Consider the following 23,258-nt stretch of genomic DNA (forward strand, 5'->3'; position numbering starts at 1 on the left):
CTAGGTTCTGCCTGCGGCCGGGCGCTGGCTCAGTCTCGGCTGCTTGCCGCTGTCGCTCCGGGGCTGCGGGATGACGCCTCCTCCTCCCGGACGTGCCGCCCCCAGCGCACCGCGCGCCCGCGTCCTCAGCCTGCCGGCTCGGTTCGGGCTCCCGCTGCGGCTGCGGCTGCTGCTGGTGTTCTGGGTGGCCGCCGCCTCCGCCCAAGGCCACTCGAGGAGCGGACCCCGCATCTCCGCCGTCTGGAAAGGTAGGCGGCGCCGCGCGGCCGGCGGGGCGCGGGATCGGACGCTGTGCCGGGCGGGTGCAGAGTGTGCGGCACCCGGAGAGAGTGCGTGTGCGCAGCTCTGCGGGTCTCAGGCTGGCCCCGAAGGGAGCGTGTGGGTCCCGGTGAGTGTATGTGAGTGTGCGTACTGTCACGCCGGAGCGGGCTGGAGCGCTGCAGCGTGCGAGCGAGTGGCTGGGGCCCGGGCCCAGCTAAGTGGCGCTCCAAGTCCAACGGCAGCTCTGAGCCCGAGCCGCATCGCCCGAGCGCGGGGGGAGGCTGCGGGCCCCTGCCTCACCGAGGCTCTTTGGCTCTCCGCCACGGTGTCTACTATACAGGACCCTTCTTTCCCCTGGGCAGCTTCCTCACCCCGACCTCCTCCTTGCGAGCTGCGGGCTCTGCTGGCACGCGGGGCTCAGGCTCGGCTGGTGAAGGGGGCGCGGACCCATTGCCGCCGCCGCTGCGCTCGGGCTGCGGGAACAAAGACCCCGCCGCCTGCCCCCGCCCCCGCCCCGGCCCGGAGCGCGGGCCAGACAAGGGGGTGGGCACCCTGCGGCGATCCGGGACAAGGTGCGATGCAGGGGCTCCGTGTACCTGGGCGCTGTCTCCGAAATGCTAGGACCAGCCGCTCCCCCCTTGCCCGCACGTGGCAGTTGTCACCAGAAATCAGCACTAGCACGGGAAAAGGGGACAGTGCCCGTTGGGTGGGGCGAGGCCATCGGGACCCCCCCCTCCCAAGCGGCGTGTCTGGGGAGGAGTGTGCAGCCTTAGGACTGTAGTGAATATGAGAACCTGAGGGACTGGAGTCTCTCCTTCGGGCATCTCAGTTTAGACCCACGGACGGTGGGACAGAAAGCTGGCTAGCTTGGGGTTGGAGGCTTTCTGCCACTAGGGACTGAGCTTCCCTCCCTGCATTGCACACAAATGCCTCCCCGCCCCCAGGCAAACTCAGCTCTGTACCCAAATTTGGCATCTCTGCAGCCCCTCCCCTAGTGGTGATGGGGGACTCACACCGAGGGCTGGGGGTACTGGTCTTGTCTGTCCCTACTGTCCCTTTGATGCCTTGGCAGTTTGCAGGGATTGCAGAAGTCTGAGCCTTATCTGGGGCAGGTATTCTTAGCAGAGGGGGGGAAACCCACATAAAATGAGTGGCCCGAACTGCCGCAGCAGCTCAGAGAATGTGACTTGCCCAAGGTCACTGGGCAGTGTGGGCACTCACTGTGCAGGAGGGGGCTCTGATCTGACCCTGGATCTGTCCTGGGCCAGAGTTAGGGAGAGGAGAAGGGTTTAGATGGTTCTCCAAGCATAAACGAGATACTCTGGTCTCCAGCTCCGCCATCCAGCCAGGTGTGCCTGGTGGAATCGGAGCATCTTATCTGGACTCTGGACCTCCCGTTCATGGTGCACACCTGCACCCACCACAGTCGCACCACTTCAGCCTCTCTTCTTCTGTCCCTACCAGCATTTTAACTTCCTCCGTCCTCTGGTGTCTTGGACAGCACAGCGCATGAGTACGCCAGAGGAGACAAACGGCTATGTTTGAGTGTTCTGGAATCTCCCTCTGTATCAAACTCCTTTCATTTGATTGTGCTTGCCCCCCACCCCCGACCCCCCCAAAATCCTTCCTTGACCTCCTGCCACATACTTAATGCTTCCCCACTTGTTAGCACTTAATGCATGCCTCTCTGTCCCCAGCACTTAGTCCTCTCTTACCCTGAGACTATTTAAAGCTGCTCTCAGCCCTCTTACCCACTTTTGAAGCTCCCAGCCCATCTCTATGTGGCCGCTTCCCTTGCCTGCACTTCAATGTGTGACCACACTGGTAATGCACTATTGACCCCCTCTGGCTGGGATCCACCAGACACTCACCAATCTTGTCCAAGGACAGTCTGCAGTCTCCTTCACAAGTGCCAAGTGCCCCACTGGCCAGACAGGCTCTGCCATTCACCTGCCCCCAAACCCCCAGGGCCACCAGCTGGTGATGGTGTGCCCGGCTGACAGCTGCCTCCTGTCTCCTATGGGGTAACACATGGCAGTCGGGTAGTAGGGAGTTTGGATAGGGCTAACCTAGGCACAGAGTGAGTGAGAGACTCTCGGAAGCTTTGCAATAGGTCTAGGGCCCCGTCTGCCAGTGGATGGGACATAGCAACCTTCAGGGTTGACTAGACTACGGCTGGTGGTAACCCCACATACATTTCTCTACAAGACATAGGTTTAGAGTTTAGTTTAGAATCGGGACAGAATGCGGACTGGGACAGGTATGAAAATGTCTTTATTGTCTTTGCTTGGTTCCCACCCTCACTCTAAGCCTTAGGGAAAGATTAAAGGAGGGGCTCTGAGAGGGTCCCAGACTGCAATTGTTTGCAACCAGATGAAAGCCTGGTGCAGAACAGCTTGGGCCTGGGAGAAGGGTGTTCCGTCACAGCCTGCTGGGTATCCTTAGCTCTGCACCTGTCTTTGACTCTCAGAGGCTGCCAGAACAGGAAGAGCTCTGGAGGTAGTCCCCACGGGGCCATCGCTAACTTGTGAGTCAGTCAACAATGTAAGCGTGTGACTCTGATCTTCCTTCAAACAAGGGCGGGAGACAGAGGATGGCAGGTGAGGGTGTAGTGTGGCAAGAAGTTGGTATACTTGTTAGGCTGTGTATTTCTTCCCAGGAGTTGGAGAAGGAGAAGCCCATGGAGTTCTGACCCCCAAATCAGAGTGATCCAGCCTGTCCACAGAAGGAAAACAGTCCAGTCTCCAGTCCCTCACTGCCCAGCTGGTTCTTCCCCCTCTGGCCCAATTAAACAACAGGATGTTATTGTTGACTTAGGAGCTGCTGGGTAGCCATTAAGGTACCACTCCCCAGGGTAGGGGTGTTGTTGTCACCTCCTCCAGGGGATGAGGTCACAGCTGTGGCTCTCCGAGCATCACCATTTCCAGTGGAAATCCCTGCCCCCTTGGGGGACTTAGATGAGTTCATCACCTTCAAGGTGAACCCCTTGCAGAACTGAGGGGGGGCAATCCCCAAGAGGAAAGGGGGTTTCCTGAGCTGCTAGAGATGCTTGGTGCCGTCCCCAGAAGCTCCCTACCAAGATTTCTGATGGCTCTGTGCTGAACATTGAAGATTCTGAGAGGAGCTGCAGATCTAAGTCGACTCAGTTGACTCTGGCACCTCGGGTAGAAATAGGTGGGAAGTCAGTCAGGAACCTAGTTCTGGCCTAAGTGTTCTGGCTTCATTTACTCTGTGACTCTGAGTGAGTCTGCCTTTTTCTGAGCTTCAGCTCAGATGTCAGAGAGACGGGGGTGGTGGTGGGGAGACTCTCATCTGTTGGTGGGCCACAATTCCTCCAGATTCCTTTTTCTTTAGGATGAGGAGGGCAAAGCAGAGGCTGTGGTGGCCAGTTTAGATCTTGGTGTTAAGTAACTGAAACCCAGGCAGTCAGGGGAAATCCTTGAGCCTTGATTCCTTTTTCTCTTTCTTATCATAGGCTGAAAGTCAAGGATCGGTTGCAGGGGATGGATGGCCTATTGGCTGTGACCTCAAGGGTGGACACACATTTAACAGGCGCTTTCCGAGTTCAGCTTTCTGCTGGTTCTAGATTGGACTCAAGAGTCCAGCCGAGAAACTAAATGAGTTAGTTAATGTCCTTGTAGCTAGGAAGCCTGGGCAGATAAACCTGTACGTACACTGACAGGATCTCAACAGAGGGTAGTCACGGGGCTGGGGAAGTCTGCCTGGCCAGCGGATGCGGTAGCAAAGCTGAGATGACAGAGGCAGAGAATTGGCTGAGTGAGGAAGGGACAAAGGAAATGCCTGTCTGACAGGGGTGAGTCAGCTTTGGCCAGGGATCCAGCAAGGTGTCCCCCCAACTCCCACTGTTTAGCCTCAATGGCCTGGAACTTGCTATGTAGTCTAGTGTGGCCTTGATCTCCCATAAATCTACCTGTCTCTGCCTCCCTAGTGCTGGGACTAAAGGCCTGTGTGTCACCATACCTGACTTCAGCAAGTTTCTTGGAGATGATATGTGAACCGGACCTCTTGGCACTACATGGACAGCCTTCTAGAGAAAGACAGTGGCAGGCAAGGTTATCCTAGGTCCCTGAGGAAATTGTGGTGGGGTCCAGGCCCACTAGGACCTCCCCATCAGCTCCTGACTAGGGGAGGGTTCTTCACGGAGGAGGCCTGCCATGCCCTTTCTCTGCATGTAAGGCAGAAGAAACTCCCTTGTATCCAAACCCTGTATTGCAGACAGGGCAAGCACGATTCATCTGACCAATTTCTCCTTCCAAGAACCTTGGTCCCTTTTGAGAATAGATAATTCTCTAGGCTGAATATGATGTTTTCTGCACTTGGGAGAAGTAGACTGTTCACTTGTCTTTGAGGAGTGTTAGGCCAGGTGGTCTGTGAGGCTCAGCCTGCAGGGGGCAGTCATGAGAACAATGACCCTAGAGTTGTCTGCTAGAATTGCAGCTGACAGCCTGGCCTCCACCGGCTTCTATACCCCTCATTGTATCCCAATTCAGGATGGCTGTGTCTTAAGAGACTCATCACACTTCCCTGTCTCTTACTAGCAGCTCTGAACCAAAAGGCTTCCGCTTCTTAGGTTCCTTTTTTGGCCACCCCAGAAACCTTGCTCCTCTTCAGAGATAGGAGAGACAGACTCTTGATCTGCCCTGGCCATGCAAGAAGGACCAGCTGCTAGATGTATGAGCATCTGGCTGTCAGTGAGCCAGGCAGACCAAAGAAAAAAAGGAAAGAGTAAAGAACCACAGCCCTGGAGCCATAGAGTCCAGAGGCTTCTACCTGCCTTAGCAAGCCCAGGTCCCAAGTTGCTGCCCTACCACAGGAGAAGGCTCTCCAAGCCTTTTCCTGCATCAGGCCTTCATCCTGTCTGGACTGTCCCATATGTAGGTTGTACTCTGACATCCTCAACACATTTCTGTTCCTCTGGGACACTCCGCTGCATATTCTCCCCTGAACACACAGCCGTGCAGGCCTCTGCTTCCTCAGAGCCTGATGTTGCCCTCTGGTTCTTCTCTCCATCCTTTCCATTCCCCACTGCTCCCCAGGGCATCCTCCCTGCACCCTACCAACCCTCCTCCTCAATCCCCTCCTCCTGCCTGTCGATTCTTTCTCAGTTCCATTGAGGAACCTTCTGAGATGACCACAATTTACCCAGCCTGACGGCACAGAATTCAGGGTGTGAGAAAAATGTCAGAGAGAAGCTGGGCCAACCACACTGGCCCCACATAGGGGAAACTAAGGCCCAGAGATGGCAGAACAGACTCAAGGTCACAGGGAAAATAGGTAGAACTAATGTCAAGGCTGTGTTTTCCTGCCCTGAGCTTACTGGTGGCCCAGCTCTCTGCCTCTTCCCAATTCCGAGTCTAAGGATTCTAAAGCCTGTTACCTCCTTGGTCTGTTTAAACTGAACCCAGAGACTTCCTAGCCACACCCACCAAGACCCTCAGATTTGGACCCGCTCCGCTCCGTATAACTCATGTCTGGTCTTTACTGAACAGAGCTTGGGTCTCAGGGGGCAGGTTGCTCTGTGTCATGGCTCAGGCTAATCTGGATTTAACCACAACAGCAGCCCGGGGATTAGGTTGATCCTTTGGGGCCTCCTGTACCCCTGCTTCTAATCAAGACCCCGGGCTTTGGGCCAGCATCCTGGGGACCCTCATTGTAGAGGGCAGCCAGCCCTTGACCCCTGCCTGCACCTTCATTCAGTTCCTGGGAGAAGGAAAGCAGGAGAAGCCCCGTGCCTGCCCCAAGGGAGCCATTAGTGATGGAAAAGTTTCCCCCTGGGAAGTCAGGAGTGCACAGCCAAGACTATGACAGAAGGTTGACATGGGTGATGCAGTCAGGGGAAGAAGAAGGAAAGAGAAAGGGATGGGGACACAAGGTATAGCTGCCGCTGTGCCTCAGCATACCAAGTGAGGTCACCATGATAAGCACTGTGCCTCATAGGTGGCTCAGGAACCTCTTCTAAAATGTCTGCTCCTCTGAAGAGTGCTAGGAGGCTACCCCCTCCTAATGGCTGGCCCTGCCTATCTTGCCCAGCCCTGGCAATGGACGGTGGGCCCTCCTTCGCAGCACCTCACGTATCTGGTGAAATTCCACCAGACCCGGGGTGATCTGAGAGAAGGGAACACAATCAGAGAGTGCAGGGCGGAGTAGTGGAGGCTGGGGCGTTCTGGAACACTTCCTGGAGCCAGGGGATTTGGGCTAGATGTTCAAGGACAGTGAGAGCCACGTACAGCGCAGAAAGGACGGGGCAGTGAGCACTGGCCGTGTGCACATGGGAGTTAGGCATAGTGGGGATGTTCAGAGACAGGCAGGCCTCGACTGCCCTGCTTTTGGGGACTGGTCCCCGCTGGGATGGACAGCCTGGGAGTGGTGGTGGGGTCCTGAGCTTAGAGTCAGGGTGGAGATGAATGGCTGAGAGCCTGGTTGGGTGTATAGTTGAAAAGGGCTGGTGTGTATACTCAGCCCAACCGCTTCCTATTAAGGACAGATATCCCAGATCTATCTTCCTGGTTTGTCATACTGGCTAGCATTTAGGGTGAAGGTGACATACCGCACCCCAGATTCCTGCCCCACCTTCGGGCATACTCATGCTCACTCAGACACACTTGTCAAGGTGTCACAGGTAGAGGTCAGGCATTTGATGGCAAGTAGCCTTTGTCTGGACTCTAGCCTCCCTTGGCTTCAGCCACCTCGGAGTTATAGAAGGGGCTACCCTGGAAGTCCCTGAGAGTCCATCCCTGGAGTACAGCCGGATACTTTCAGGTTCCAGAGTTGGTCTGTATCAGGCTCTGCTTATACCCAGCTGTGTGGTTCTGGATAGGTTGCTTAGCTTCTCTGTGCCTCACACACCTTATCTGTGAAGCAGAGCTAATAAGAGACCAGACATCATATGAGCTTAGTGATTTGCTGAGTTAATAGCTCTAAAAACCACTTGAGACAGCACCTGGCAGATCCTGGAGAGGGCTGGCTTCACCATTGCCATCCCCGTCCGTCCGTCTCTCCACTTTCCTCCCCTCTCCCCCTCCTCCTGCAGCATCTCTGGTTTCTCTTGGAATGCAGTTCTGCAGTTCTGGCACCCCAGACCCTTCCTTAACGCTATGCTGGCTGCCTGCCCTCACACCGTCCCCTGCTGGTCCAGGCCAAAGCTGAGGCTGGGAACCTTCTGTCTCACCAGAGTCGTCCACCTGTCTTTCTCCCTACTGGGCTGAGGTAGGCATCCTCTGCCTTCTCGCCACCCCTGCCCTGGCTCTGAGCCCAAGAGCAAATTCTGTACTTTTTGCCCGTTACTGCTTTGAAGCAGCCATTAGCTGACCTTTAGGGCTTTGGGAAACTGCTTGGCCAAAGAACAGCTAGGAGTTAGATAGGGTGTGGTGTTGGCTCCGGGCTTCCTGCCTTTCTGGGATTGAGCTCAGAACCTCCTCCCGGCTCTAATTGGGCTCTGTGACTACCTTCCATCTCCACCAGAGCCCTTGAGTCCTGCTCAGTTCAGCTCTCCTAAAATGTACTTCTCATCAGAACTTTGTCCCAGCCTCTTTGTCTAGCAGCCTAAACCCTCGGGTCATGGTGATATATGCAAGTGGTCTCAGCTCTTGGGTGCTTTGGAAGGGCCTTAGTTTTCCTCTCTGTAAAATGGGGATACAGAAAAGAAGGCAGAGATGTCTTGCCTTCTTTGCAGGGTAGTGGGGATTTGTTGGGCTAGTCAGTGGAGGCAGATGAGGTTGTTGCTTTTCCAGTTTCTCTCTGCTTTCTGAAAGTTGTGCTAACATCTTTAGCATACACACTCATGTTTTCCTCTAACGACCCATGGACTTAAATCTTGACTGCTTTGTATTCGTTCCTGGAATCATGATGGGTCATAAAACCCAGGCAGTACTAGTAACCCCCATCTCCACCAGCCCCAGAATGGGAAACTGAACTTAGGGAGGCCCTGCCCCAGCTCACAAACAACAGCCAGATGCTTGGATGCCAAAGAAAGTGGGTGGTTTCTTAGAGCCAGGGCTGAACCAACACCTGAGATATCTTCTCCTCCTACCCATGGCTGACCTTGGCAGTGGGTGTAGGCTTGCTGATAATGAGGGTAGACGTCTCATTACTCCAGGAGGGACACTACCACATTAGGGCCTTGCCACCCATGCTGGCCTGGCACTTGTCTGGCAGCTGGCAGAACCCAGCCCTGTACAGGTGTTACCAGTACCCTGACAGTAGCTGTAATCAGCTCTTAGCACCAGGCCAGTGCCATCTGGAAATGGGCATATCGGAGGCAGAACCAAGGAAACATCTGTCCCTGTGTGTCTGCCGCCACTGGGAGGGGTTCTCCTCACCACCCTGCCTTCCATTAGTCATGCCTTTGGATTAGTTACTAAAGGCCGTTGGGAGATAGGGTCCTACCTTGCAGGTGGATGGGTGATTCCCTTCCTTTATTAAGTTAGCGACTCTGTGCCTGGTGAATGAGGGCGGAGGGTTAAGGAGGGGATGGTGGGAGAAATGGGAGTTTGAGCAGCTTTCTCACCACAGTCCCTCAGAGAAGTCCTGCGTGAGGGAGGCTTCTGAGGGACATAGTGGCAGATGGGTTCCCAAGTCTGTGAGCCTCCCTTGGGTGTGTGTTTGCCTTTGGGCTAATGCCACAGCCTCGATGGCCCCCGAGTCTCCCTGCTTGGCGGCTGTCTGGATACCTGCCTTGATGTGTATTATGGGAGACCCAAAGGGTGGAGAGACTGCAGGTTAGCTCCCGAGCGCCACGCGGCTCTTCATTTTCTCTAAGGGTGAGGATGTGAGTGGGCCTGTAAGTCCAAAGTGGGACACAAGTGTGGGAGGAGGTCCCTGCCAGACGTGGCTGGGTCCCCAGTTTCTGGTTGGCCAGGCTCTTGCTCCTTGGTGACTTAACTCAGGCATTTCCTACTGGGACATTCTTGCCATTCTCTGCCCACTTTCCAAGGGCTTTTGGAGGTTAGCATTCAAAGCTGATGGGTTCAGTAGGTCAAGGCCAGCCCTCCTCGCTCCTTTTGTAGGCAGTAACCCTCGCTCTACCCTTCCCAGCCTGCCCTCCTCTTTCACAAGCGTGCAGGCTATGGGGAATGATAGAAGCAGATGGCACAACATCCAGAGTGAACGAGGGGAGGACGGATCCTTCATTAGGCAGGCCTGCTTTGAGAAAACCCACCGTTTTTCCAAAGAAAACCTCCCTATTTCCTACAGTCAGTTGATGGTTGGGACGGTGATGGGAGAATGGCTCCCAAAAGGGATCAAGCTTGTTTTTTGTTTTTTGTTTTCTTTTGCAATAGAATCAAGGCCTTGTGGGCACCCTGTCTGGAGTGCTATGTCCTCACGGGGCCACTTCCTGTAGTCTTCCCAACACTCACATCTGTCTACAACTGGGTCTAGGCCTTGTGCACCCTATACTGAGAGAAGGTGGGGGCTCAGGGACCCGTGGACCAGCTAGCTATGGGACTGCCTGGGGACTCTGCTCAGGCGAGCCATGATTGGCTCTGAATCACATGGGGTGGGGGGGTGGCCATTCTTGTGACTAGCCTGCCTTGAGGCCATGTCCTCTCTGTGTGCCCCTAGCCCCCTCCCCTGCCTGAACCCCTGGTTATTCTGGGAGCTTTTAGCTACCACTTAGTCAGCCACTAATGCGTCAGGCTGGGGAGTGAGGGGGGGAGACACCGTGCCAGACGGTGCTCCTTTTAGACACACAGGATGGAAAGGAAGCAGGGGAGCTGGGAGCCGGGAGGTGAGGGACTGCCAGAGGAAGGGAGACATTCCCACTCCGGGCCCTGCTCCTTGGTAGCAGGCAGTAGGAGAGACTGGTGGTCAATATGGGCTATCTGTGCCTTTCTTGCCCCACCACTAAGGCCTAACCTTCTGGATTCTTCTTTCATTAATTCTCCGTCAGGTAGAAGTCTTCTGTTACTATACACTGAGCTATGTTCAGGCTGTTTCCTCCGCTGGCACACCCCTTCCCCGTTTCTGGCCAGGCTAGCTCTTATCTGCCTTCCCATCTCTTTGGATTCACAAGAATCCAAAGAGCAAAAAGAAAGTGTTCAGGGGATCAAACACTTAGGCTAGACCTTTTAGAGGTCTAGTTTGCTCAGCCCCTGTCTAGGCAGGGCCTTGAATCCATCCCTTCCTCTGGCCTAACTTTCTCTGAGGTGATCCTGGCCAAAAGGGCTTGCTGCTGCCTTCACTTCCAGGCAGCCCTCCTGCCCAGAGCCCCCAGCGCCACCCCCCACCCCCAATCCTGTTGCCCCGAACAAAGCTTTCTTTCATGGATTCACGGAGCTGCCGCTCTGACACTTCCTGGGCACAATCAGGCCCTTTGAGGGCCTCGGGCAGTGCCGGGAGCCTGGGCTGGGGCAGCGATGGAGAATGGGCCAAGGTCTTGTCCTGGGGCTGAGCTGGTGCCATCTCCTTCCTCCCCCTAGTTCATAACACATCACCAGGCACAGCTCTGGGAGGGGCAGAAACCTGAGGGTCATGGGAGGGTTGGTCCTAAGCTTCTGTTTGTTCTGCAAAATGGGGCCAGCAGTCAGTCCATGCCTTCCCTCACTCTGACCTTGCCTTGGCTTGAGGTGAACAGGCTTGCAGATCAACAGAGTGCTGCCCTGGCTGTATCTGTTACCCTTACTCAGCTGATGCCATCCTCCCCTGCCCTTCAAAGCTTCTAAGGGTCTTCTGGAAGCAGCCTGGGCTCCCTCCTAGGGCTATCTGCTTAGTGAACTTCCTGTGGTGTGGGTGCCACTTGTCTACACTTCTGAGGAGAGCCAAGTACCCTCCTCGGGCTTAGTCCTTGTTTCTTCCACACTCCTTCACCCTTTCAGGACTGCTCTTTGACAGCCTTGCTGCTTCCAGACAAAGGCTCCCTCCATGGTCCCCTCTGGTGCCATTTTCCCCTTGAGTTAACTTGTACATTAGCTCTGCCTGTCCCTTCCTGTCCCTTGCCTGTGCCTTCTTGCACATCTCTGGCCCATTCCTGGTTGATCTAGCTTTTCTCTGTTTCCCCATCTCTGAATCCACGAGGCAGCAAAGAGAAAATGTTTCGGGAAGTAAACGCTCAGGCTAGACCTTTTAGAGGTAAACTCCAGTTTGCCCAGTCTCTGTTTAGGCAGAGCCTTAAGTGTGTCCTTCGAAAAGCAGTGGGAATGGGGAAGAGGAATGGGGAAGGGGTGGGCAGGACTTCTTTGGGGTCCAGGGTGTTGACCTTGATGTAGGTGCCTGGGAACTAAGGAGACTGGTGGAACTGGCCAGCGCGGCCTGGGAGTACTTCTTTTTCTTAGCTTTGTGGCTGTGGGTCTCAGTGACCCAGCATCCCCAGGTGCAGATATAGACCTTTCCTCCTGTCTCCAAGTCTGGATGATCTGGAAGTGTGGGGGATGTTGTGCTACCTGGGACCTGGGCTCTGGGCTGCTCATGCTGCTTAGGCTTTGGGTGAAAGGAAAGCCAAGAGTCAGGAAGACCAAGCGTCTGCTGCCTGCTGAGCCCGGCTTTACAGTTTTATCTCAGCTTTGCCACCATTGAGCACCTCTGTTCAGAAAGCAGCACAGAGCTGGGCTCTCCGCCCCTGCCCTGCTCATCTGGGGCTAATCTAATGAGAGACAGCTTTGGTGGGGGTCTAGGGTGTGAGAGGTAGGGTTCCTGGCCCTCCGTCCCCACCCTCGTTGCTGGATCAGGCCGTTTGTGTGGTGTGCCCCAGGAGAACCAGGTCAGTCAGAAGGCAGCGGACTCAGCATTTTAGTCTGTACCCAGCGAGGCTCACATCTCCAGGAATGTTCGTGAGAACTGATACTGTCCGGATGAAACATTTTACCCTGCTTGCTGATGTGACCTTGAGCCAGGCTTGTCCCCCAGAGGGCTTGGTTTCCTCCTCTACACAGTGAGCCAGGCCACAGCAAGATGCAGAATCTGAGTTATTCCCACTCTCTGTCTGGGATCACCTGGCTGTGGAGAAGTGTGTGTTCGGGAAAGGAGATGAGTCGTGCACTGTATGTTCCTGCCATTCCTTGCCTCTGATGGGTGCGGGATCATTAGGAATAGCTTAAGTAGCAGCAAGAAGGATTTAAGGCAGCCCTTGAAGAACTGGCATGTTTGTTTTTGCCTGGACTGGGTCATGTTCTGCTTGGGTGTTACTGTCAAACTGGCTGTCCCAAAGTTTGCTGCAGCTAAAAAAAACAAAACAGTGGTCAGGCCAGGTTCCGGGGTGAGGCCCAGGCTAATCAGAGGTGAGAGGACAGTGGCTACGGTTGATTGCCGAGGGCATGGCCATAAACCATCTCAATCCTGTAATTTAGTCCTGCAACCAGGACAACCTCAACAATGTCACTAGAGATGAGACAGTTTCTCCCTGGAGGCAATGGCTGCAGACAGTTTCTTTTTTGGGCAAAACTGCCCTGGTCAGCCCTTCTGCTGAAAGGCGTAGGCTGTACTTTTTGAAGGTCCCCTGTCCCAGAGTTGCTGAGTCCCAGAAGGAGCTGGCACCTGGACAAGTGAAATCAGGCTAGAGATTAGCTTTGGAGACAGAGCAGGGGGACTGACTTAGGGCCCACTCCCACCTGCTTTCCTGTGTTTGGGGGTTGTCTCTTCCTTGACCTGTTTTCCCAACTGTATAATGGGAAGGAGAAGATGTTGAGATTTGTTCCAGTTCTGAAATGGCCCGTTAAGGCCCTGGGGTAAGCCAGGAGGGGTTGGAGACAACTTCTCAGTTGTAAATAACATGGCAGCCCAAGGATCCGAACCCTAACTGGGGAGCTTCAAAGCCCTGCTGTTTGCTTTTGGAGAGACTGAGATGGAGGGAAATGGAGATTCCCTCCCAGTACAGAGCGATGGTCTTCCCATACCTGCACAGCCCCTCGGGAGTATGTGTATGTTTGGGAAAGGGGACTGGTCCCTAAGATCTCCAAAGTGCCCCTCCCTCTGAGACAACACACATTGTGGGGAGGAGGACTGTGACTTTGGGTGAGGTCAGGCGGTTGCTGGAGTCCCCAGGGCATTCCTTCCTTCTCAGGTCCACCTAAACCAGACCTTGTCTCTGAACCTTCAGTGCCCTGTGCTTGGAGCATTAATTAGCCAGCAGGGTCTTGTATGTCTGTGGGAACTCCAGGGTCTTCCTGCTCAGGGTGTTTTTCTCGTTCATGCTGCACAGGGCAGGACCATGTGGACTTTGGCCAGCCTGAACCACACACCGTGCTTTTCCATGAGCCAGGCCGCTTCTCTGTCTGGGTGGGTGGACGTGGCAAGGTCTACCTCTTCAACTTCCCGGAGGGCAAGAATGCCTCCGTGCGCACGGTGAGCTTGGGTGCCTGTCCTCCCCTCTTCCTTCCTGTAACATGTCCTTGATTCTAGCGACAGCCCTTATGGAGAAGGAAGGAGATGGCATATCTTTCTACACATGGCCTTCTACCTCCATCACCTCACACACGGGTCCTGGGGGAGGCTTCTACAGGTAGTCCACCTTGGAGCAGGGAGTCTATGAGGAGAAAAGCTGGGAGCTAACACACATGGCCAGGCAGTGCTGATGGGGTATCCAGGCTAGGAAGCTGGATTCCAGAACCCATAGCCTGCCTTTGGGGGATTGCTAGGCTCTGCTCCTGGTATCAGACAAAGCTTATATGACCTTGGGAAATGTGCCTACCCTCTCTAAGTCTCAATTACATCTGTGGAAGATGTAAAAGATTATAGTCTCATCCAGAGTTTGCCCTGAGGCTGTGTGGGCAGCGCTTCAGGGCCATCTCACCCCCGGAAGGGAGAAGATTAATGCTTCTCCCCCTCCTCCAGGTGAACATTGGCTCCACAAAGGGGTCCTGTCAGGACAAACAGGTGAGTCCGGGCAGGGACCAGGGGAAAGAGCGGGCTCCTTGGGGAAGAGGGAGAAGATCCTGAGAGCCTAGGAAGGGAGGGAGCATGGCTTTGCCCTGTGGTCTCTATATGGCCAGTCCTTGGATCCCTAGACAGAAGGAGAGAGATAGGCTCCTGACGTAGGCCTTGTTCACTGGGTGATAGAGCCAGCTGTCCTGGGTGGCTGCTCTCCGTGCTCAGCCCTTTTGGGTGTCTTCTTTCCTAAGACCTTGCTTGGTCTTAGTGTCTTCTGGGCCTGCCAGGGGCTCCCACCCAATTCTCTCCTTCCCCACACAGGATTGCGAGAATTACATCACTCTTCTAGAGAGGCGGGGTAATGGGCTACTGGTCTGTGGCACCAATGCCCGGAAGCCCAGCTGCTGGAACTTGGTGAGAACCCTTCCCGTGTGCCTGAGTAGTCCCCATTTCCTGGGTGGGTGTCAGCCCCTCATGGCTAGACAGAGGTGAGAGATTCTGAAACTGGCATTACCCTAAGCAGAATCTCTGGGAGAATAGGCTCTTGCCTGGGAAACTGACCCTCCCAGGGTGCAGTGGCCGGTGGTCACGTGGCCATCTGCACCTCTGATCTCCTCCAGGTGAATGACAGTGTGGTGATGCCACTTGGTGAGATGAAAGGCTATGCCCCCTTCAGCCCGGATGAGAACTCCCTGGTTCTGTTTGAAGGTAGAACAGCATTGGGCAGGGACCCCGGGAGAGTGCTACTGCACCAGGCTCGGGGTAGGAGGGTCAGCCCCTTGTTCAGGGGCCCGAGCCTGGGGGAAGACGTTATAGAAGATGTTGCTCTTATCCACACGTCCTCCTACCATCACAGGGGATGAAGTGTACTCTACAATCCGGAAGCAGGAGTACAACGGGAAGATCCCTCGGTTTCGCCGCATTCGGGGCGAGAGTGAGCTGTACACAAGTGACACTGTCATGCAGAGTGAGTCGGATCCTGATTGGGTCGAGGGTGGCCTGAGGGGTGAGAATGCTCAGGGTGGCAGATAGTCTCTTGACGTGTCCCAGGAGGACTTCCTAAGAGGCACACATCTGAACAGTCAACACTAAGGGAGTCTGAGTTGTGAGAGAGGAGGGATCGCTGAGAAAAAGGTGTGGAGGCCAGCTGGGTCTGAATAACTCTGGGAACAAACACAGAAGAAGCCGAGACCTAGCAGGAGGCCCACAGAGCCAAAGTTCGTCTTTCTCATGAACCCGTGTGGGCCAATGGCCCCATCTTCCTCATTAAGGCTCTCTTGATTAGGCAAAAGCGACACAGGCACCCCAGGGACTTTCCTGCAGTCCCCAGGCATGAAGTCATTGCTCCTGGGCCCATGACATCTTTGTAGAGGAGGACATAACAGGTGTGGGGTATTGCTTTAGAGTCGAGGGCCCCATGAGGCCTTCAGCGCTGTCCTGAGTTCATGTTCATATATATCTGGGAGAGGGATGCAAGGTTGAGTGGCTACCACACAGGTTTCTAGCCTCATGCCATATCACCCATGTCCCTGGCAGACCCACAGTTCATCAAGGCCACCATTGTGCACCAAGACCAAGCCTATGACGATAAAATCTACTACTTCTTCCGAGAAGACAACCCTGACAAGAACCCCGAGGCTCCTCTCAATGTGTCCCGAGTGGCCCAGTTGTGCAGGGTGAGATAGCTCTGTGAGGGGTGGCTGGGTGAATGAGTGTGTCTACGGCCATCTACATACAACATCTATATACATATATACAATAGGAGTGCACACACACACACACACACACACACACGAGCGCGCGCTCATGAAACTGTGGGAATGTGTGCACAGGCTATCATGTGCCTGTGAGTCAATATGGTTTAGCTTTGCATGCATATTGGATGAACAAACTTGTGGGTATATAAGTACACGTGTGTTTACCTGTGTTGTGTGTTTGTATACAAGTGTGCAAAGGTGAAAGCAGCAGATGTGTATCTGATCCTATCTGCTATGGAGGACCCAGGATGTTCATCTGCAGGGCCCCAATGGGTCCTGGGCGTAGCAAGCTGGAGCCTACCTGAATGTTTGCCTAGGTCTCCACAGATTTCAGCCCCTGGAAGCCTGCCCTGCTTTGGGTACTCGGGGTGCCTCTGGTGTGTCAAGCAGATGCTGAGGGGATTCTTCTGCCTTCTCATCCTTCCAGGGGGACCAGGGTGGTGAGAGTTCATTATCTGTCTCCAAGTGGAACACTTTCCTGAAAGCCATGCTCGTCTGCAGCGATGCAGCCACCAACAGAAACTTCAATCGGCTACAAGACGTCTTCCTACTCCCTGACCCCAGTGGCCAGTGGAGAGATACCAGGGTCTATGGCGTTTTCTCCAACCCCTGGTGAGGAGTAGTTCCTGGCGTTAGCAGCATGGTGGCCAGCAGTGTGGTGTGTGTGTGTGTACTGTTGTATTTTTGCCTCTGTACATGTGATGTGTAGCCATGGGTCACATGCCGTTCCTGCCTATGTGTTCCCTCATATGTGTGCCCACAGCTGATACTAGGCCTCTGGAAAGGGTGCTGGGTGTGATCACAGCTGCTTACACACTGCCTGATAATTTACACTCTTTAATCATTTTCATTGATTGAAAGTAAAGCAGGCAAGTGTTGGGGGTGGAGAAAGACCCTGATCTGGCTCGTACGTGCATGGAGCCACAGACTGGGCAGGACCTGAAGGTCTGGGGCCCTGAGGCTTCAGCACCCTGCAGCCTGTGACTTGGGGGGTGGAGTGGGGGGCAGATAATGACTCAGGCTGTGGTGAGGTTTCTTTTTCTTTTGGTAGGGCAGAACAGGTGGCCTTTGAACTCAGTGATGCTGTAACAGAACCCAAGGTTGTGGTTTTAGATTGTAGTTGGGGAAGAACTTAGTTGAGTTTCCCTTCTTCCTTCCCTCCCTTCTTCTGTCCCTCCCCTGTTAAAACCTTGTTTGACATGCTAGGCATTGGCCTCTGCTCCAGTAATAGTTCAGGCCTGCAGAGCTTGCAGGCAGAGGGCTGTGGTTGTGTCCTGTCTGGCACAGGGCTGGCCAGGGCAAGTGGAGGCAGGTACATTCTGGGCACTTTACTGAGGTGGTTTGTATATCCCTGCAGGAACTACTCAGCTGTCTGCGTGTACTCGCTTGGTGACATTGATAGAGTTTTCCGGACCTCCTCGCTCAAAGGCTACCACATGGGCCTTCCCAACCCTCGACCTGGCATGGTGAGCCATTGACCAAGCACGACCCAGACCCCAGCCCTTCCTGGTCTCACCATCCAGTCACCACTGACCTACTCCTCCTCTCTTCCCCAGTGCCTCCCAAAGAAGCAGCCCATACCCACGGAAACCTTCCAGGTAGCTGATAGTCACCCGGAGGTGGCCCAGAGGGTGGAACCCATGGGGCCACTGAAGACACCATTGTTCCACTCCAAGTACCATTACCAGAAAGTGGTCGTCCACCGCATGCAAGCCAGCAATGGAGAAACCTTCCATGTGCTTTACCTAACCACAGGTGATGGGCTATCCCAGAACTCCTTTTATTTTTTTAACTCTATAAAAACAGATTTGAACTGGGAGTGGTGGTACATGCCTTTAATCTCACTACTCGAGGCAGAGGGGCAGAGGGGCAGAGGGGAAGAGGGGCAGAGGGCCAGAGGGCCAGAGGGGCAGAGGGCCAGAGAGACAGAGGGACAGAGGCAGAAAGGCAGGGGCAGAGAGGCAGAGGCAGAGAGAAAGGCAGAAGCAGAGAGGCAGAGAGGCAGAGGCAGAGGCAGGTGGATCTCTCTGAGTTCAAGGTCAGCTTGGTCTACGGAGTGAGTTCTAGACCAACCAAGGCTATATGGTGAGGCAAAGCAAAACAAAAGACATGGAAGGTACAAAGAACCATGTCAGTCACATTTGCTTGGGCATTTAGGTAGATGGAGAATTGAGTGTTCAGAGCTGTTGGGGATTAGTGCATGCAGCTCTGGAAGCTCAGGCAGAGTGGGAGGGCCTCCTAGAGGATGTGAGGCAGAGGAGAGAAAAGAGAAGTCATCCTGAGTTGACAGAAGATCATGGATTAGAGCTTGAGGCAGAAATGCAGTGGGTGAGCAAAGCCAGGTGTCGCTTCGGTCCAGTTGTCCCACCCTATGGAGAAGGCACAGGAAACAACACGGAAAGCCAGGGGGCTTGAGCACTGGGCCTCCTGGGAGCCTCTGCTATTCAAGAACCATGGGCCTTCCATTAGTCTTTGGGGTTATGCAGGTGAAAAGAAGAGTTTGAAAGTTGGTAGGACAACGAATTCGATGCCATGTAAAGGAGTTTCAGATGGCAAAACCTCACAGAGGCCTGAGACACCCTCTCCTCTCTTTTTCCTGGGGAGGCTTCCCTGGAGGCGGCTGAGTGAATGCCCTAGAGATGCCTAGAAAGCCTTGGTATACCATGAGCTTAGTTTGTGTCTATCTCCTCATCTCCAGTTCATAGTGGGGTGGTAGCCTGCAAATCTCTTGAGAGGCCATTGTGGCCCTGGCCAGAGACCTTCCTGGAAACTAGAAAGGACCCAATACCACCGGGACCATTCATCAAGGTCCAGGCTCCATCCCTCCATTGTTCAAACTCCCTCCAGTCGCTTCCTGTTGCTGCTCCACTTTGGGGCTTCCTTGGCCATGTTGGCCTGGTTTGAAGCTAGAGACCTGTGTTCATTGTTTGGATCCTGGAAATCTCAAAGAGAGGATTTTCCCACAGGACATTAGGGACGAAGGAAGGGAGGTCGCACAGTGCAAGACAGGGAAGGCTGGCCAAGAGCCCTGTTACTCCATTCTTACATGTCTGGGCTATATGCACACTCAGGGATTATGGAGGGAGTCTCTTCTCTTTCCCTGTGGCCCATGGGAAAGACCAGTTTAAAGCCTGCAGCATTTAGAAATAATGGGGCCAGATAAAAATAAAGAATTCCCTAGGTTCTCAACAGAGAATGGAAGCTCTTACAATGGGAACTGGGGTCTGTTTGCCTGTTTTATCTATATCTGTGTGTCTGTCTTGGATAAGGTCAGAGGCCATGTTGGGGGTTTGTCAGGTTTAGGTAGTCTGGCTACATCCCAAAGCCTGCAGGTTGAAATACTGAGCCTGGAGGAACGGTCTTAGGTAGATATCATCTGACTGCTTTTTTTGGGGCAGATGATGCCCTGGGAAATGGGGGTGGAAGGAGAGAAGGAAAAGGCTATTCTAGAAACTGGGACAGCAGTTGAAGTGGGATTAGGAGGACCAGGGTCAGGGTCCCCATTAGTCCCCAACAGGTGCCAATGGGGAGAAAGCTGCTGTAGCAGACAGTCTGGTTATGTGACCTTGGGAGCCCTCATATGGAATCTAAGGTTCTTTTCAGATCTAAGATTTTACAGAAATTAAAATATCCCTTAAGACTGAATGCAATGTGGAATCCTGGATTGACTCCGGGAACAAAAGAAGGACTCAGTGGAAAAACCCAAGAAACCCAAATGAAGTCTGTAGCTGAGTGAATAGGAACACACTGGCGTCAACTGCTCAGTTGTGACGATTTAATCTGGTTATATAAGATTCCCAGCTGGGGAAACTGGGAGAAGGCTAGACCAGGACTCTGCATACTATCACAACTTTTCTGAAAAACCTAAAATAAACAATTAAAGACAATATATCCCCTAGGCACCTAGGATGCAAGCAACTTGTAAGAAAAGGCCAGATGTGGGGTTCTGACCTGTCTGGGTTCCGATTGTTTCCTGCTGTTTGCAAGTCTGTGTGACCTTGAGCAACTTGCATAGCTTTTCTACACCTCCCTTATCTGCAAAGTAAGGGAGATAACGCCTACCTCAAAGGGCAGAGGAGGGAAGGGGTAACCAAGGTCATGAGAGCGATGATGAGCCTGGCTTGCTTTTGAATTTTGCAGCCTCCAGTAAGCCTTTGGCATATTGGGGGCACTCACTGAGGAGATGACTTTCGGGGATCAGCCTTGGAAACTTCCAGGCTGCCCTTGGGCTCTCTATTCCTCCTCAGTCAGCTGTCTTCACTCCACCCTACCCCAGTCCTGTGACACTCGCCTGAGCCATGACTCCCAAACTCTCCCCGCCCAGTGTCTTTTCCTGGCAGCCCAGCCTTGAAGAAGGCTGTTGACTGAGGTGGGCTTCTGTCTATTGATTCTCTCCTCTGCTCACCATCCACAGACAGGGGCACCATTCACAAGGTCGTGGAATCCGGGGACCAGGAACACAGCTTTGTCTTCAACATCATGGAGATCCAGCCCTTTCACCGCGCAGCTGCCATCCAGGCCATATCATTGGATGCTGACCGGGTGAGCTATCTCACCCTTCTCTGTACCCTTGGGACCACCCAGATATCTGGCAGAGGAGAGGGCTACTCTGTTTGCAGTTTGCGTGCCCTTTCAAGGACCTCCAAGGTGGCAGAGTCCCTTCTTCAAAGCCTGAGAACTCAGCAGAGGGCTCTGGCCTGACCCAGTCTTGCTCTCTTTCCAGCGGAAGCTCTATGTCACCTCCCAGTGGGAAGTGAGCCAGGTACCCCTGGACATGTGTGAGGTCTACAGCGGGGGCTGCCATGGCTGCCTCATGTCCCGAGACCCCTACTGTGGCTGGGATCAGGACCGCTGTGTGTCTATCTACAGCTCCCAACGGTACATTGACCCTAAGGGAAAGCAGACCTCAGAATGGGATGAGTTGAAGGGCTATGGAAGGATCCTTCTGGGGTCATGAGGAGAGGTGGGATACTCAGTTGCAGCCTCTCAGCTGCTGATGTTTGCCCTTCCTGATTCTAGGTCAGTGCTGCAGTCCATTAATCCAGCTGAACCGCACAGAGAGTGTCCCAACCCTAAACCAGGTATCTCATCTAGCCCTGACCTTGACCCCAGGCTGATGAAGGAAGCACAGCTATGCCTCCCTCAGTCACCTTGACCTTGACCTGAGGCCCCTGGACCATATCCTGCTAAGGGAATTCCCATGATGTCTGGTGTTTTTGTTTTGTTTTGTTTTGTTTTGTTTTTGAGAGGGCTGGGAATGTGGGAGAATACGAGAAAAAAAAAAAAGTCAGGATTCGCACCCCGTCTCCACCATGTTCCACTAGCCTAGCTCGAGAAGCCACGTGTGCAGAACTCAGCGGGCTCCCGAGTGACCTTGACTCCTCCTCGTGTCTGTTTCCTCCTTTCTCAGATGAGGCTCCGTTGCAGAAGGTTTCCCTGGCTCGGAACTCTCGATACTACCTGACCTGCCCCATGGAGTCCCGCCACGCCACCTACTTATGGCGCCACGAGGAGAACGTGGAACAGAGCTGTGAACCAGGCCACCAAAGCCCTAGCTGCATCCTGTTCATAGAGAACCTCACGGCCCGTCAGTATGGCCACTACCGCTGCGAGGCCCAAGAGGGTTCCTACCTCCGTGAGGCTCAACATTGGGAGCTGCTGCCGGAGGACAGAGCACTAGCCGAACAGCTAATGGGCCATGCCCGGGCCCTGGCCGCCTCCTTCTGGCTGGGGGTCCTGCCCACGCTCATACTTGGTCTACTGGTTCATTAGGGCTTCTAGGAGCTGGGTGTACCCCAGGCTTCTGTAGCCCAGGAGAACTAGAAAAATGTCACACTCAGCCGGCCGGCCCGGGAGCTCCCTGTCCACTGATTCTTCCAGGGGTACTGAACAATCCAGTGGGGGACAAAGGGACCTGGAGATGTCCAGCCGCAGGCGGCTGCTGGGGCCCAGGTTGGGTAGGGACAGTGAGGGACTGTAAAACGAAGGCACCGACTGTGAAGCTGGGCCATCAGCAACTCAAGACTTTATCTTCTCGAGAATATTTTTCAAAATCTCCTCACACTTGACTTCATGCAGTGATGCACCTGGCCTGAGAGCCCATTGGCCTGGCAGTGGGCTTTGGGAAGGGGAGCTGGGACCCCCATCTCTGGACCTTGGGGCTGAGTCCTTTGGGACCAACTGTACCCAGCTACTTCCTTCCCTGCTCCACTGCTGGGTGGCCAGTGTCCCTGCAGACCCGGGCTGTTCCTCTGTACCTCCCTCACAGCCCGGGTCCCACCGGACAGCGCCTTGCATGTTTATTGAAGGATGTTTGCTTTCCGGAAGGAAGGGCGGGAAAAGCTCTATTTTTATGTTAGGCTTATTTCATGTATAGCTACTTCTGACTGCATCTGTATGAAAAATACCAAAACTACATGCTGGGGGTGGGGTGGGGTGGGTAGAGGGAGGGTCTGGGAAGGGGGGCGGTGGCTGATTCCAGGCTGGGGCTCCCTGGGATAGGATCAGAGTCCAGGGACAGGCATGGGTTTGAAGAGAGTGGCATGAACTGACTCTGCCCTGGGAGCCCAGTCTGAGGGCATGAGCCTCCAGTGTGGGGTGGTTATGGGAGGGGTGGGTGAGGGAGACAGGGGAGAGCGAAGAAGAAAACTGAGCCCTAGGTAGAATTGCCGTGGTCATTTTGAAGGAGGAGCCGGGTCCACAGGGGGAGGTTCTAGGACTCTGCCCTTGGCATTGTGGGTTGGGGGGCAGGGGGAATCTTTCCCTTCCCCTCAGCCCTCTTCCCCAGGGGCTGTGCTTCCATGCTCCTGACCTCCCACCTTCAGCTCAGGACATGTCCTAACTTAGGCTAAACTGTGAAAATTCCCGTGGAGGTGGCCCAGGCCGAGCTTTCCGAGTGGGGCCTCCCTGCCCCTAGTCCATAGATTTCAACAGAGAGCTGACCCTTCTCCAGCTGTGTCTGGGGCAGGGCCTGGGGCCGGGGGCCTTCCAGCTTCCGTCCCTTATCTCTTCTCAATGCACTTTAATAATGTAACATATTACTAATAAACAAGCTATTTATTTACCTGTGTCTGTTCCCTGTCTTCCATGCCTGTGGTGCTGAGTGGGACTCCTGCTTGTCACTCAGTACCTCCTGCCGGTGTGAACATCATCACCACCTCAGCTTTCCCTGGTGATCCTGTTGGCAGGCAGGCTCAGAGGACCTTGACTAGAGAGGGGCAGGGATGGGGAATATGAACTTGCAACCACTCAGCAAAACTTGAGCCTGCAGCCCCTCCCCTCCCATAGCTCCATCCCCTTTCCTTGGGAGGCCTGGCTAGATCACTGTAGAGGCAGTTACCAGGACTCCCTATCTTCAAGGGTAGCCCATCTGAGGGGCGGGGTGGGGGAACTGACCAATGAGGAACACTGGGATTTGGT

General features: G+C 54.3%; 1 protein-coding gene across 1 annotated transcript; it reads left to right on the plus strand.

Moving 5' to 3' along the window:
* The first annotated feature begins 37 nt into the window (after nt 1-37).
* Nucleotides 38-22,902, plus strand: Sema7a (semaphorin 7A (John Milton Hagen blood group)). Its single transcript, XM_028774534.1, has 14 exons — nt 38-248; nt 13,415-13,557; nt 14,047-14,088; nt 14,404-14,496; nt 14,703-14,790; nt 14,939-15,049; nt 15,619-15,758; nt 16,267-16,451; nt 17,197-17,305; nt 17,396-17,594; nt 20,254-20,381; nt 20,563-20,717; nt 20,859-20,920; nt 21,250-22,902. The coding sequence occupies exons 1-14, from the start codon at nt 71-73 to the stop codon at nt 21,609-21,611; spliced, it is 1,995 nt and encodes a 664-aa protein (XP_028630367.1). The 5' UTR covers nt 38-70; the 3' UTR covers nt 21,612-22,902.
* Nucleotides 22,903-23,258: the final 356 nt, after the last annotated feature.

This window comes from Grammomys surdaster, unplaced genomic scaffold, assembly GCF_004785775.1.
Source record: "Grammomys surdaster isolate TR1022 unplaced genomic scaffold, NIH_TR_1.0 241, whole genome shotgun sequence".
NCBI lineage: Eukaryota > Metazoa > Chordata > Mammalia > Rodentia > Muridae > Grammomys > Grammomys surdaster.

Excerpts from the sequence above, each read along its gene's own strand:
- Sema7a (XM_028774534.1), top strand. The coding sequence starts at position 71 with ATGACGCCTCCTCCTCCCGGACGTGCCGCCCCCAGCGCACCGCGCGCC. Across the intron at positions 15,050-15,618 it reads AAGTGACACTGTCATGCAGA|ACCCACAGTTCATCAAGGCC; the intron begins GTGAGTCGGATC and ends TGTCCCTGGCAG. Across the intron at positions 15,759-16,266 it reads GAGTGGCCCAGTTGTGCAGG|GGGGACCAGGGTGGTGAGAG; the intron begins GTGAGATAGCTC and ends TCATCCTTCCAG.